The sequence below is a fragment of the Pseudophryne corroboree genome, chromosome 1 (genome assembly GCF_028390025.1).
Source record: "Pseudophryne corroboree isolate aPseCor3 chromosome 1, aPseCor3.hap2, whole genome shotgun sequence".
In the NCBI taxonomy this organism is placed as follows: domain Eukaryota; kingdom Metazoa; phylum Chordata; class Amphibia; order Anura; family Myobatrachidae; genus Pseudophryne; species Pseudophryne corroboree.
In genome coordinates, this window is record NC_086444.1 from 755,666,105 (window position 1) to 755,681,546 (window position 15,442).

The 15,442-nt window shown below is 47.4% G+C and overlaps 1 protein-coding gene across 2 annotated transcripts in view; it reads left to right on the forward strand.

The window, feature by feature from the left end:
* The window catches only part of LOC134909808 (probable E3 ubiquitin-protein ligase HERC6), a 244,695-nt gene that overhangs the window by 18,207 nt on the left and 211,046 nt on the right, over positions 1-15,442 (forward strand). The window contains exons 3-6 of one of the 2 annotated variants that reach the window (XM_063917080.1): positions 2,373-2,449; positions 11,141-11,368; positions 11,451-11,545; positions 12,862-12,989. In XM_063917080.1, the coding sequence (XP_063773150.1) occupies positions 2,373-2,449; positions 11,141-11,368; positions 11,451-11,545; positions 12,862-12,989 (528 nt within the window). The remainder of the gene's footprint in view (positions 1-2,372; positions 2,450-11,140; positions 11,369-11,450; positions 11,546-12,861; positions 12,990-15,442) is intronic. The other variant, XM_063917088.1, reaches the window with a different exon arrangement.

Sequence of the window (15,442 nt, forward strand, 5' to 3'; positions counted from 1 at the left end):
GACTTTTGTAAAGGGAGTGCTGCACATCCAGCCTCCTTTTGTGCCCCCAGTGGCGCCATGGGACCTTAACGTGGTGTTACAGTTCCTTAAGTCGCACTGGTTTGAACCTCTTCAAACAGTTGAGTTAAAATTTCTCACTTGGAAAGTGGTCATGTTGTTAGCCTTGGCATCTGCGAGGCGGGTGTCTGAATTGGCGGCTTTGTCTCACAAAAGCCCCTATCTGATTTTCCATGTGGATAGAGCAGAGTTGAGGACTCGTCCTCAATTTCTGCCTAAGGTGGTTTCATATGAACCAACCTATTATGGTGCCTGTGGCTACGGGTGACTTTGAGGATTCCAAGTCTCTTGATGTAGTCAGGGCCTCAAAAGTTTATGTAGCCAGGACGGCTCGGGTTAGGAAAACAGAGGCACTGTTTGTCCTGTATGCAGCCAACAAGGTTGGCGCTCCTGCTTCTAAGCAGACTATTGCCCGCTGGATCTGTAACCAGATTCAGCAGGCTCATTCTACGGCTGGATTGCCGTTACCAAATTCGGTAAAGGCCCATTCCACTAGGAAGGTGGGGTCTTCTTGGGCGGCTGCCCGAGGTGTCCCGGCATTACAGCTTTGCCGAGCAGCTACTTGGTTGGGTTCAAACACTTTTGCTAAATTCTACAAGTTTGATGCCTTGGCTGATGAGGACCTCATGTTCGCTCAATCGGTGCTGCAGAGTCATCCACACTCTCCCGCCCGGTCTGGAGCTTTGGTATAATCCCCATGGTCCTTGCGGAGTCCCCAGCATCCTCTAGGATGTAAGAGAAAATAACATTTTAAACCTACCGGTAAATCTTTTTCTCCTAGTCCGTAGAGGATGCTGGGCGCCCGTCCCAGTGCGGACTAAATTTTGCAAATCTTGTATATAGTTATTGCTTACATAAGGGTTATGTTACAGTTTTGATCAGTCTCTGGCTGATGCTGTTTTGTTTCATACTGTTAACTGGTTCGTATATTCCATGTTATACGGTGTGGATGGTGTGGGCTGGTATGTATCTTGCCCTTAGATTAACAAAAATCCTTTCCTCGTACTGTCCGTCTCCTCTGGGCACAGTTCTTTATCTGAGGTCTGGAGGAGGGGCATAGAGGGAGGAGCCAGTGCACACCCATCTAAAGTCTTTTAGAGTGCTCATGTCTCCTGCGGAGCCCGTCTATACCCCATGGTCCTTACGGAGTCCCCAGCATCCTCTACGGACTAGGAGAAAAAGATCTACTGGTAGGTTTAAAATCTTATTTTTAGTGTTTTAGTTTCAGTACACCGTATTGTACTTCCGCGTTGGGTACGGGATCCCGGCAGTTGGGGTGCCGGCGGTCATAATACCTACCTCGGCATCCCAACTGTTTATAATGCCTGTTCAGGAGGCAGCTCAGTCCGCTCCCTCCCTCCCCAGCAGCCTAACCATCCCCGGTAGTGCCTAACCACCACTTCCCACAACCTAACCTTCCATCACCAGCAGCCTAATCCTAAATCCCCCTCCCTGCAAGCCTAAACCTACCCCCCCCCCCCCCCCCCCACGGCTTACTTCCCCACTGGCTCCACTTTTCAGCCCGGAAAAGGGGCGCGTGTGATGTGAAAGGGGCGCGCGGACACTGCTCATGGGGGCGTGCCTCGAGTCAGGGGGATCGTGGACTCGCGGCACACCCCCATACTGCTTAGCAACGAGGCACGCGTAACGTAACAGGGTCATTCGGTAATTGTTCACAGGGGCGTGCCACGAGTCAGGGGGGTGGACTCACGGCACGCCCCATATTGCTTAGCAACGGGTACTATGGGCACTATGAGCAGCGGCGGGGGACAAACCGGTTAATGTGCCAGATGGACAGTCCAGCCCTACTTCCCCACAGCCTGGGCAAACCCACGTTCAGGATTCCGGTGCCGGGATTGTGATCCATGCCTGGATCCTGACTGGATCCCTTTCAGAGAATACTTGCACCTTTTCCTCTGGTGGGAGGCCTGAACACAGTCAGGCATTGTGGGGAAAATGTCAGAGGTGTGGCCACAATGATGCTGTCCCCTCCATATGAAATGACCATACCCAGTATTATTTTCCTCATTCTGTCATTTTCACTATTAAGTGGGTGGGATGTGGAAGAACCACCCACTCTCTTAGGGGTTCAGGGGACTACCTGAAAATTTGTGAGTCTTCCAAACTTTCTGGGAGAGTAGGTAAGTGTGTTCCTTGATTTGCTGCAAAGTAACTTGCTTTCTTTGCTTTGCTCCTAACTCAGACCCTCTAACTTTCCTTTATTTAGGTCATTTGCACCTTTTAATGGGGTAAATTAAATACTCTACTGCCGTTGGAACACTTTAATGATTGCTTTTTTGTTTTCTTTATTGCAGAAGAATAACCGGGCTCTCTGATATAAAAATAATACAGATATCTTGTGGACATTACCACACCATTGCACTTTCTGAAGGTAAATACTTTATAATTCCTATGTTTCTGACAGACAGCTGATTCTCCTATGGGAGTCAGTCTCATTGGTTATATAGATAATGAAAGTACTCTGCCTTCAAACATTCAACTCACTGTTATTTTTTCTTCTAACCTAAGCTAAAACTGTACTACCCCACTAGGGAATGTTTTGCCTAAATTGGACCCTCCCCTTAGCCAGAAACCTGGAGGCAGGGAACTCCAGAGGCCGTAAGAACCACCACATTCTACATGGTTTACATATTAGAGGGAAGGCTCTGCGGATGGTGCTGCTTGGCATTGAGCTCTGTATTGGGGAACATGTTTCTTCATATCTCTGTTGATGGCTGGTTGCCCACTGACAGTGTCAACTGGGGCATACAATTTGCCTGCCAACATTCCCAACTGGAAATCTGTACAAGCTAAGCCACCCCTTCATCTATCACAAATTCAAATCCTGGAAAAGCCCACAATTCACTCAGACTTGAAAATAACATTCAGTGCCAGTTAAAGGTCTGCTCTGTGTACTAGCCGGGATACGGTCCTTAGGTCGACCTCACTTAGGTGGACAGTTATTAGGTTGACCACTATTGGTCGACATGCATTACGTTGACATGGGCAAAGGTCGTCGACGCATGAAAGGGTCGACATGAGTTTTTCACAATTTTTATCAAGTTTGAAACTTTTTCATACTTTACGATCCACGTGGACTACGACTGGGAATAGTAACTCGTGTCAAGCGCAGCGGCAGTGGAGCAATGCACCTTCCCCGAAGCATGGGGAGTCATGCGAATTGACACGGTGCACTAATTCGGGTTCCCGGTCACTTTACGAAGAAAACGACACGAAGAAAACGACACCAACAAACCCCAAAATAACTAATGGCAACCTTTTTCCATGTCGACCTGTTCCACGTACCGACCTAGTGCCTGTCGACCAATAGTGGTCGACCCAATGATCCCATTCCATACTAGCCACTGGTATAGAGGTCTGCCTAAATCATAAGCCAACTGATTAGAGGTTTGCAGTATGCACTAGTCACTAGAATGGATGACTGTCACTGACCACCATAATGAAAGGCTGCATTATACACTAGCCACCGTATTGGATGTCCGTTTTATATACAAGCTATAATACTATCTACTGGGAAAATATATTATAATTCACCACTGCTCATTCATTTTGCAATGTACATGTATGTTACTATAACGTTTTTTGCCATTTTTAAGTGTATTATAAATAAAAGTTGTATTTTGAAAAATGATTGAAGTGTGACCCAGAATAGACACATGGGGCCGGATGTAATGTAGTGCGGGATTGCCGGAGCTCTGAGATTCTGGCTGAATCCATACTTTTTTTTTTTTATTTTAAAGCAGCAATCATTTACAAGGCAAAACCAGGTTGGTTATGCCTGTTAAATGATTGCCACTTTAAAAAACGTACGAGTTCGGGCGGAATCTTGGAGCTCCTGCTGTCTCTCGTTGCATTACATACGGCCCATAGTCTGCTTCCTTCTCAGCAAAAATCCTTGACTTGTACATTATCTGACTGATTTATTTAATTTGTTTTCTACCCATCATAGAGGGCTGAATTACAGGTATATGGCCACTGAATTGGAAGTCAGGTTTATACACTAACAGCAAAGGTGGTTTGCGTTCATCTCCGATGGTGAGAGCTCACTGCATATGTGCAGGTCTCCTTTTGCAAGAAGGCTCGCAGTGCCCGCAAGCCACAGCATAATTAACATACTGCGGCTGTTTTGGGTCCGGGGCAGTGCGGCACAGTATTTCCCGAAGATGGGGGTGTCTGCATTGTTTTCTGGGAGTGTCGAGGCCGATGTCTGCATATTCCAACACAGCTTTACTGGCCTCACAAAGCAGACAGGAGGTGGCCATTCTGAGTAAGCTAAGGCCAAGTCAGATTGTCAATGCTGCTGCTATCGGAACAGATAGTCGCTGTTATCCTATGCTGTGTCTTCATATGCTGATCCTATGCTGGCAGGAGACGTCTTTTTCCTTGTGATGTCTCCTGCAGGCATTTGCATATATTTGCTGAGCAAAAGCATCTATCTCTGAAGTCTAATGCAGCGTCCCTGGTTCTGTGCGCGGCTGCGAAATACAGCGCCGCTGCTGATCCTGGATACACTGCTAGGGGATCCGGTCTGAAGATCGACAGTGTCTAGGTCGACAATGTTTAGGTCGACCACTCTAGGTCGACAGTCACTAGGTCGACAGGGTTTCTAGGTCGACATGTGCTAGGTCGACAGGTCTAAAGGTCGACATGAGTTTTTCACTTTTTTTTTTTTTCTCTAACGTCCTAGTGGATGCTGGGGACTCCGAAAGGACCAAGGGGAATAGCGGCTCCGCAGGAGACCGGGCACAAAAGTAAAAAGCTTTAGGACTACCTGGTGTGCACTGGCTCCTCCCCCTATGACCCTCCTCCAAGCCTCAGTTAGATTTTTGTGCCCGAACGAGACGGGTGCAGGCTAAGGGGCTCTCCTGAGCTGCTTAGTGTAAAAGTTTAAAGTAGGTTTTTTATTTTCAGTGAGACCTGCTGGCAACAGGCTCACTGCACCGAGGGACTAAGGGGAGAAGAAGCGAACTCACCTGCGTGCAGAGTGGATTGGCCTTCTTAGGCTACTGGACATTAGCTCCAGAGGGACGATCACAGGCCCAGCCATGGATGGGTCCCGGAGCCGCGCCGCCGGCCCCCTTACAGAGCCAGAAGAGTGAAGAGGTCCGGAAAATCGGCGGCAGAAGACGTCCTGTCTTCAATAAGGTAGCGCACAGCACCGCAGCTGTGCGCCATTGCTCTCAGCACACTTCACACTCCGGTCACTGAGGGTGCAGGGCGCTGGGGGGGGCGCCCTGAGACGCAATAAAAAACCTTTTGTTTTGGCAAAAAATACATCACATATAGCTCCTGGGCTATATGGATGCATTTAACCCCTGCCAATTTTTCCATTAAAAAGCGGGAGAAAGGCCGCCGATAAGGGGGCGGAGCCTATCTCCTCAGCACACTGGCGCCATTTTTTCCTCACAGCTCCGTTGGAGGAAGGCTCCCTGACTCTCCCCTGCAGTCCTGCACTACAGAAACAGGGTAAAACAAGAGAGGGGGGGCACTAAATTGGCATATTAATATATACAGCAGCTATATTAGGGAAAAACACTTATATAAGGTTATCCCTGTGTATATATATATAGCGCTCTGGTGTGTGCTGGCAAACTCTCCCTCTGTCTCCCCAAAGGGCTAGTGGGGTCCTGTCCTCTATCAGAGCATTCCCTGTGTGTGTGCTGTGTGTCGGTACGCTGTGTCGACATGTACGAGGAGGAAAATGATGTGGAGGCAGAGCAATTGCCTGTGTTAGTGATGTCACCCCCTAGGGAGTCGACACCTGACTGGATGGTCTTATGGAAAGAATTACGTGATAGTGTCGGCACTTTACAAAAGACTGTTGACGACATGAGACAGCCGGCAAATCAGTTAATACCTGTACAGGCGTCTCAAACACCGTCAGGGGCTATAAAACGCCCGTTACCTTAGGTCGATACAGACACTGACACGGACACTGACTCCAGTGTCGACGGTGAGGAAACAAACGTATTTTCCAGTAGGGCCACACGTTACGTGATCACGGCAATGAAGGAGGTTTTGAACATTTCTGATACTACAAATACCACAAAAAAGGGTATTATGTGGGGTGTGAAAAAACTACCCGTAGTTTTTCCTGAATCAGATGAATTAAATGAGGTGTGTGATGAAGCGTGGGTTTCCCCCGATAAAAAAACTGCTAATTTCTAAAAAATTATTGGCATTATACCCTTTCCCGCCAGAGGTTAGGGCGCGTTGGGAAACACCCCCTAGAGTGGATAAGGCGCTCACACGCTTATCAAAACAAGTGGCGTTACCGTCTCCGGATACGGCCGCCCTCAAGGAACCAGCTGATAGGAAGCTGGAAAATATCCTAAAAAGTATATACACACATACTGGTATTATACTGCGACCAGCAATCGCCTCAGCCTGGATGTGCAGTGCTGGGGTGGCTTGGTCGGATTCCCTGACTGAAAATATTGATACCCTGGACAGGGACAATATATTATTGACTATAGAGCATTTAAAGGATGCATTTCTATATATGCGTGATGCACAGAGGGATATTTGCACTCTGGCATCAAGAGTAAGTGCGATGTCCATTTCTGCCAGAAGAGGGTTATGGACGCGACAGTGGTCAGGTGATGCGGATTCCAAACGGCATATGGAAGTATTGCCGTATAAAGGGGAGGAGTTATTTGGGGTCGGTCTATCGGACCTGGTGGCCACGGCAACGGCTGGGAAATCCACCTTTTTACCCCAAGTCACCTCGCAGCAGAAAAAGATACCGTCTTTTCAGGCTCAGTCCTTTCGTCCCCATAAGGGCAAGCGGGCAAAAGGCCACTCATATCTGCCCCGGGGCAGAGGAAGGGGAAAAAGACTGCAGCAGACAGCCTCTTCCCACGAACAGAAGCCCTCCCCCGCTTCTGCCAAGTCCTCAGCATGACGCTGGGGCCTTACAAGCGGACTCAGGCACGGTGGGGGCCCGTTTCAAGAATTTCAGCGCGCAGTGGGCTCACTCGCAAGTGGACCCCTGGATCCTGCAGTTAGTATCTCAGGGGTACAAATTGGAATTCGAGACGTCTCCCCCTCGCCGGTTCCTGAAGTCTGCTTTACCAACGTCTCTCCCCGACAGGGAGGCGGTATTGGAAGCCATTCACAAGCTGTATTCCCAGCAAGTGATAATCAAGGTACCCCTCCTTCACCAGGGAAAAGGGTATTATTCCACGCTGTTTGTGGTACCGAAGCCGGACGGCTCGGTAAGACCCATTTTAAATCTGAAATCCTTGAACACTTACATAAAAAGGTTCAAGTTCAAGATGGAGTCACTCAGAGCAGTGATAGCGAACCTAGAAGAAGGGGACTATATGGTGTCTCTGGACATCAAGGATGCTTACCTCCATGTCCCAATTTGCCCTTCTCACCAAGGGTACCTCAGGTTTGTGGTACAGAACTGTCACTATTCGTTTCAGACGCTGCCGTTTGGATTGTCCACGGCACCCCGGGTCTTTACCAAGGTAATGGCCGAAATGATGATTCTTCTTCGAAGAAAAGGCGTCTTAATTATCCCTTACTTGGACGATCTCCTGATAAGGGCAAGGTCCAGGGAACAGTTAGAGGTCGGAGTAGCACTATCTCAAGTAGTACTACGACAGCACGGATGGATTCTAAATATTCCAAAATCGCAGCTGATTCCGACGACACGTCTGCTGTTCCTAGGAATGATTCTGGACACAGTACAGAAAAAGGTGTTTCTCCCGGAAGAGAAAGCCAGGGAGTTATCCGACCTAGTCAGGAACCTCCTAAGACCAGGCCAAGTGTCAGTACATCAATGCACAAGGGTCCTGGGAAAGATGGTGGCTTCTTACGAAGCGATTCCATTCGGCAGATTCCACGCAAGAACTTTTCAGTGGGATCTGCTGGACAAATGGTCCGGATCGCATCTTCAAATGCATCAACGGATAACCCTGTCTCCAAGGACAAGGGTGTCTCTACTGTGGTGGTTACAGAGTGCTCATCTCCTAGAGGGCCGCAGATTCGGCATTCAGGATTGGGTCCTGGTGACCACGGATGCCAGCCTGAGAGGCTGGGGAGCAGTCACACAGGGAAAAAATTTCCAGGGCTTGTGGTCAAACATGGAAACGTCACTTCACATAAATATCCTGGAACTAAGGGCCATTTACAATGCCCTAAGTCAGGCGAGACCTCTGCTTCATGGTCAGCCGGTGTTGATCCAGTCGGACAACATCACGGCAGTCGCCCACGTAAACAGACAGGGCGGCACAAGAAGCAGGAGGGCAATGACGGAAGTGGCAAGGATTCTTCGCTGGGCGGAAAATCATGTGATAGCACTGTCAGCAGTGTTCATTCCGGGAGTGGACAACTGGGAAGCAGACTTCCTCAGCAGACACGATCTTCACCCGGGGGAGTGGGGACTTCACCCAGAAGTCTTCCACATGATTGTGAACCGTTGGGAAAAACCAAAGGTGGACATGATGGCGTCCCGCCTCAACAAAAAACTGGACAGGTATTGCGCCAGGTCAAGGGACCCTCAATACCTCATTCGGTGCTGCAGAGTCATAGCTGTGGACGCTCTGGTAACACCGTGGGTGTACCAGTCAGTGTATGTGTTCCCTCCTCTTCCTCTCATACCAAAAGTACTGAGAATCATAAGAAGGAGAGGAGTAAAGACTATACTCGTGGCTCCGGATTGGCCAAGAAGGACTTGGTACCCGGAAATTCAAGAGATGCTCACGGAAGAACCGTGGCCTCTACCTCTAAGAAAGGACCTGCTCCAGCAGGGACCATGTCTGTTCCAAGACTTACCGCGGCTGCGTTTGACGGCATGGCGGTTGAACGCCGGATCCTGAAGGAAAAAGGCATTCCGGATGAAGTCATCCCTACCCTGATCAAAGCCAGGAAGGATGTGACCGTACAACATTATCACCGTATTTGGCGAAAATATGTTGCGTGGTGCGAGGCCAGGAAGGCCCCTACAGAGGAATTTCAACTGGGTCGATTCCTGCATTTCCTGCAAACAGGACTGTCTATGGGCCTCAAATTAGGGTCCATTAAGGTTCAAATTTCGGCCCTGTCAATATTCTTCCAAAAAGAACTAGCTTCTGTTCCTGAAGTTCAGACGTTTGTCAAGGGAGTTCTGCATATACAGCCTCCTTTTGTGCCTCCAGTGGCACCTTGGGATCTCAATGTAGTGTTGGGATTCCTAAAATCACATTGGTTTGAACCACTCACCACTGTGGACTTAAAATATCTCACATGGAAAGTGGTAATGCTGTTAGCCCTGGCTTCAGCCAGGCGTGTTTCAGTATTGGCGGCTTTATCCTATAAAAGCCCTTACCTAATTTTTCATACGGACAGGGCAGAATTGAGGACTCGTCCTCAATTTCTCCCTAAGGTGGTTTCAGCTTTTCACTTAAACCAGCCTATTGTGGTGCCTGCGGCTACTAGGGACTTGGAGGATTCCAAGTTGCTGGACGTAGTCAGGGCCCTGAAAATATATGTTTCCAGGACGGCTGGAGTCAGAAAATCTGACTCGCTGTTTATCCTGTATGCACCCAACAAGCTGGGTGCTCCTGCTTCTAAGCAGACGATTGCTCGTTGGATTTGTAGTACAATTCAGCTTGCACATTCTGTGGCAGGCCTGCCACAGCCAAAATCTGTAAAAGCCCATTCCACACGGAAAGTGGGCTCATCTTGGGCGGCTGCCCGAGGGGTCTCGGCTTTGCAACTTTGCCGAGCAGCTACTTGGTCAGGGGCAAACACGTTTGCTAAATTCTACAAATTTGATACCCTGGCTGAGGAGGACCTGGAGTTCTCTCATTCGGTGCTGCAGAGTCATCCGCACTCTCCCGCCCGTTTGGGAGCTTTGGTATAATCCCCATGGTCCTTTCGGAGTCCCCAGCATCCACTAGGACGTTAGAGAAAATAAGAATTTACTTACCGATAATTCTATTTCTCATAGTCCGTAGTGGATGCCGGGCGCCCATCCCAAGTGCGGATTGTCTGCATTACTTGTACATAGTTATTGTTACAAAAATCGGGTTATTGATGTTGTGAGCCATCTTTTCAGAGGCTCCTTCTGTTATCATGCTGTTAACTGGGTTCAGATCACAAGTTGTACGGTGTGATTGGTGTGTCTGGTATGAGTCTTACCCGGGATTCAAGATCCTTCCTTATTGTGTACGCTCGTCCGGGCACAGTGTCCTAACTGAGGCTTGAAGGAGGGTCATAGGGGGAGGAGCCAGTGCACACCAGGTAGTCCTAAAGCTTTTTACTTTTGTGCCCAGTCTCCTGCGGAGCCGCTATTCCCCATGGTCCTTTCGGAGTCCCCAGCATCCACTACGGACTATGAGAAATAGAATTATCGGTAAGTAAATTCTTATTTTTTTGGGGGGGGGGATTTTTTTCATACTTAACGATCCACGTGGACTACTATTGGAACGGTAAAGTGTGCCGAGCGAAGCGGTAGCGGAGCGAAGGCACCATGCCCGAAGCATGGCGAGCGAAGCGGTGCACTAATTTGGGATCCCAGTCACTTTACGAAGAAAACGACACCAAAAAAAAAAAAAAATCCTCATGTCGACCTTTAGATATGTCGACCTAGCACATGTCGACCTAGAAACTCTGTCGACCTTCCATCCATGTCGACCTAGTGACTGTCGACCTACAGTGGTCGACCTAAACATTGTCGACCTAGATACTGTCGATAAAACGAACCACATCCCACTGCTAGCACATACAGTATATTGCATACATCTTCACATGTGCTTAGTGCCACCTCCCAGTGCACGAGGTAGTCGACGCTGCAGCCAGCCGCTGATCACAGCCCATTGTAATAAGTATGCCCATTAGCCACCAGAATAGGCTTTGCACTGGTGTTCCTGAAATGAGGGGTTGCCCCTATTTGTTAGCTTGCAGGGGACCCAATATTTCTGATGGTGGCTGTGCATTAGACACAAGATTACCAGACTCATCAATGAAGTAATGGGTCCTTGCATGTGATACATAAATAGAGGACAAGACTTTATTTTGGAGGTAATGGAAAAGCTAATTCTGAAAGTTGTACTTTGTGTCTTCTTTTTAGACAGCAACGTGTTCTCATGGGGAAAGAATGATGTTGGTCAGCTCGGCCTGGGAAATCAGATAGCAGATCATGCAAGCCCTCAACTTGTAAAGTTCTTGAAAGGGGTCCCTCTGGTTCAGGTCACTGCAGGTGGTTCCCAGAGTTTTGCTCTGTCTAAATTAGGAATTGTGTTTGGATGGGGAAAGAATAATGCAGGACAACTGGGATTTGAAAGTGACCCCCAAAAAGGTACATTTTATTTGTGAACGCACAACCTTGATACATAGACATTCAGAGAGTGAATTAAATTGATTTTTTTATTTTCGTTAAGCAGGTGTATTCAGACCAAAAGCAGTCTCCTCTTTGAGATTTCTGAGTGTTGTCTACATAAGCTGTGGAGATGAACACACTGCTGTACTGAGCAAGGTAAAAATAAATGTACCAGTTCTGTTCAGTTTAATAGTTGCTACAGGCCCATTTGGGAACACAGCGGCTGATTCAGAGGAGGATTGTAGAGTTGTTTAGAGAACTGCACATGTGTTAGGGAGTGCATGTGTACCTTAATACACCTGTGTCACAGTGCCCTGTTACCTGCAGCCTGATTGCCTGCAGGCATTTTGGGGCAGCAATATGGGGGTGTTGCAGAAAACATGGGCATTTTCAGCCCTGTTTTCTGGGCATGTTGAAACCAGTGGCTGTATCCTCGGATGCAATTTCATTGACTCCTGCAGTGCAGTTTTGATGGACATCTTGTGTAATCTGTGGGTTACTCCGCTGTCCAATGTTGAGACCGATGGTTGCGATGTTTATTCGATGCTGCATTTTTGGAACAGAGTTTGAACACACCCCACCCAAATCTAACTCTCTCTGCATATGTTATATCTGCCCCACATGCACTGCACATGGTTTTCCCCATTAGGTGAAGATTTTGCTTTTGCAATCAACTTGAATTAGGGCAAATATCAGAAAAATCTGAACTGTTGTTAGTAACTGGATAAAGTATGCACAATGGGAGGAAAGTTTAAATAAGGCTCAGAGGGCACGATCTATATACAGGCCCAGTAGTACGAGCAGTGGGTGGCAGGCGGTAGTACTGCATCCAGCTACTGAGGAACTACAGCAAGAGAAGACACTACAGCTGTATTTGCATCCGCGCACATGGACAACTCCACGCAGGGGTGTCAGCACATTGGGGTCTATTTACTAAGCATTGGAGAGAGATAAAGCTGATGGAGATAAAGTACCAGCCAATCAGCACTAACTGCCATGTCACAGGCTGTGTTTGAAAAATTACAGTTTGGAGCTGATTGGCTGGTACATTATTTCCATCCAATTGATCTCTCTCCAGTGCTTAGTAAATAGAACCCCAGTCACTGAGGCAACTATGGCAAAGCCATGCATGCTGTAAGCGAGGATTTGCACGCATCAAACTGTTATCGATGTGCTGTTTTGAGATGCTGTCTGCAGTGCCACCTGTAGCTGCCCCTACTATAGGTGTATGTTATAATTATTCTGATATTCATTACACGCTGTGACCTAATTTTTGCCGTACCCATTACTCTGCCTTATTATCTCATGGAAAAAAATGGAAAGTATCTGCAGTCGGCACCTTATAACTGCTTACCACACTCTATGCAACCCTCTGCACAGGTGTAACACCTCAGTTACAAATAATACAAGTCCTCATATATGGTTTACTTGTCTTTTACCCTTGTTGAATAATATAATTCAATTTTTACCAGGATGGCACCGTGTATACATTTGGTGATGGCTCATATGGGCAGCTAGGAGACAGCTCTGTTGCTCACACATCAGTGCCTCAGAAGATAGAAGAATATGAAGGGCAGATTTCACAGGTAGCTTGTGGAAGGTAAGTAGATAACTGTGCTGAGAATCCTGGCCAGGCATGGGCGTAACCATGTGCTGTCTGAGGTGGCAAATTAGGTGGTGGCCTAAACCCTTTCATAAGGTACTGGAAATAGATATTTGTATTGTATTTATTATTAGCTCTACCAACAAAGTAGAACTATTGAGTGTAGCTTATGACAGGGTGAACACAGCATTTACTCTCTCACAACGGGCTGAAGTTGATAATCCGAAGGCTGGGCGTTCGTTGGAGGAGTGGCCATGGAAGCAGGGAGGAACTGGGGAGGCCGGATGTAATTCCTTCTCATATAACTCTAGGTTCTAGGTTGAGTGACTGAAGACCGCTGCTGAAGACCGAATGCTGACAAGGCGTGGCTGAAGAACACTGGATATTACTGTTGAATAATGAATGCTGCAGTGGCGTGATTGAAGAACACTGAATATACCTGTTGAAAAATGACTGCTGCGGTGGCATGACTGAAGAACACTGAATATAAAGGACACTGGCTATTGGTGCTTTGAAGATTGACGAATAAATACTGAATAGACGTGGCTAGGAGGCACTGCGGATGACCGGGGAGCCCCTCTACGGTCGCAGGGCACCTGGGGTGCTTCCCGGAGGGCCGACAGCTGCGGAATGTAGAACAGAGAAGCCGCCGGCAGAGGTGCAGTGGGAGGTGACACTCTCTTGCACAGTGGAGTTGGAGACCCTTTGGATCACGGGAAACCGAAGGGGACACCTGAGGGAGCTCAGAGCTGGAGCTTCTGCTCTATGTAGTAACATAAGGCACTGGCAGCATGAAAGAGTGGGCTGACCCCTTTTGTAAGAGGAAGCTGCCTCCCATTGGACTGAGCATTCCACAGAGCTCAGTGATTTAACACAGAGAACCTTGGTCTCCAACGTGCTGCAGACACACAGGAGCACTCCCTCTTACCCAGAAGGTCCCCCGTCTCCCACACTGAGGCAGCTGCACCGACACCGCTGCCAGCCCCGCCGCGCTTAGCCACAGCCATGCAGCACCGCCAGCAGCCGGACGGGCAAGCCTGACACTCCCTACATTTTTCTATAACAAAATGGGGACTTGACCCAAAGTTTAAAAAAAGTGTAAACTCAAGGATCATTGGTCCCTGGGAAATCTCTCATCCCCATTTACATTAGAACACACACCACAATTACACATTATGAGGGTCATGTAGAGTTGGACATAAAATCAAATTGCAATGTTTTCCTCAATAAAATTAATTTGTTATACTGCACATACACAAAAAGGAGTACATATCTCTGTTGTGCCTCTCTGCTCCTAGGCAGAATGAGGGAGAGAAGGGGCAGGCTGACATTGCCCAGTTACAGTATAGGCATGGTAACACACTTTGCTTTGCAGAGTAGAGGAAGACGCAGACACGTCTGACAGATGGCGTACCTGTTGTGGCTGCCTCCCCTGGTGCAAGATGATGATGAAAACCAGTGCAGATCTTGCATGCCCAGTTAAATAATAATAATAGTAATAATTATTATTATGATGATGATGATGTAACCAGCACTAGTGCTGCCAAACTAAAATGATCATTCTTATTATTGTTTGCTTTTATGGCACCTCAATGTGTTTGTGGCATTGTACAGGCAAATACTGTAGGGCACAGGGAGGGGGGATCACACAGCAACTGAAGGAATGCTAATAACAATAGACAGTGGGAGGGCAAATGTTGGTAGCCAGCAGCCACTACTGGGCTTTGCCAGCAACAGCTGGTGGTCCTTTTTGCAGGGAAGCCAGCAGTATGGGCTCTCCCTGCCATATTGCTTAACTGGCCCTAGGCCAGTTAGTATGTTGTTTTCCCCAGGGGGATTGCGCCAGTCCCACTAGGATAACCAGACCTGTGCATTGGTAGGTTAATAGATGTAAATGTAAATATAGTTCACTTCAGGTCCCAGCATGCCCAGGCCATCTTTAAAGGTTTGGACATGCTAGAGCATGCTGTCACTAGAGGAACCACAAATACCAGCATACCCTGGCATTCAGGGCACGTTGAGACCTATTGTGCAGCAAGGAGAAATAATCTAAAATATATATACTCACTGATATAAAATAAAAATTATATATAATGTTGAGTATCCCATATCCAAATATTCCGAAATACGTAATATTCCGAAATACAGACTTTTTTTGAGTGAGAGTGTGATAGTGAAACCTTCGTTTTTTGATGGCTCAATGTACACAAACTTTGTTTAATACACAAAGTTATTAAAAATAATGTATTATAAGACCTTCAGGCTGTGTGTTTAAGGTGTATATGAAACATAAATGAATTGTGTGAATGTAGACACACTTTGTTTAATGCACAAAGTTATAAAAAATATTGGCTAAAATTACCTTCAGGCTGTGTGTATATGTAACATAAATGCATTCTGTGCTTAAAGATTTAGGTCCCATTACCATGATATCTCATTATGGGATGCAA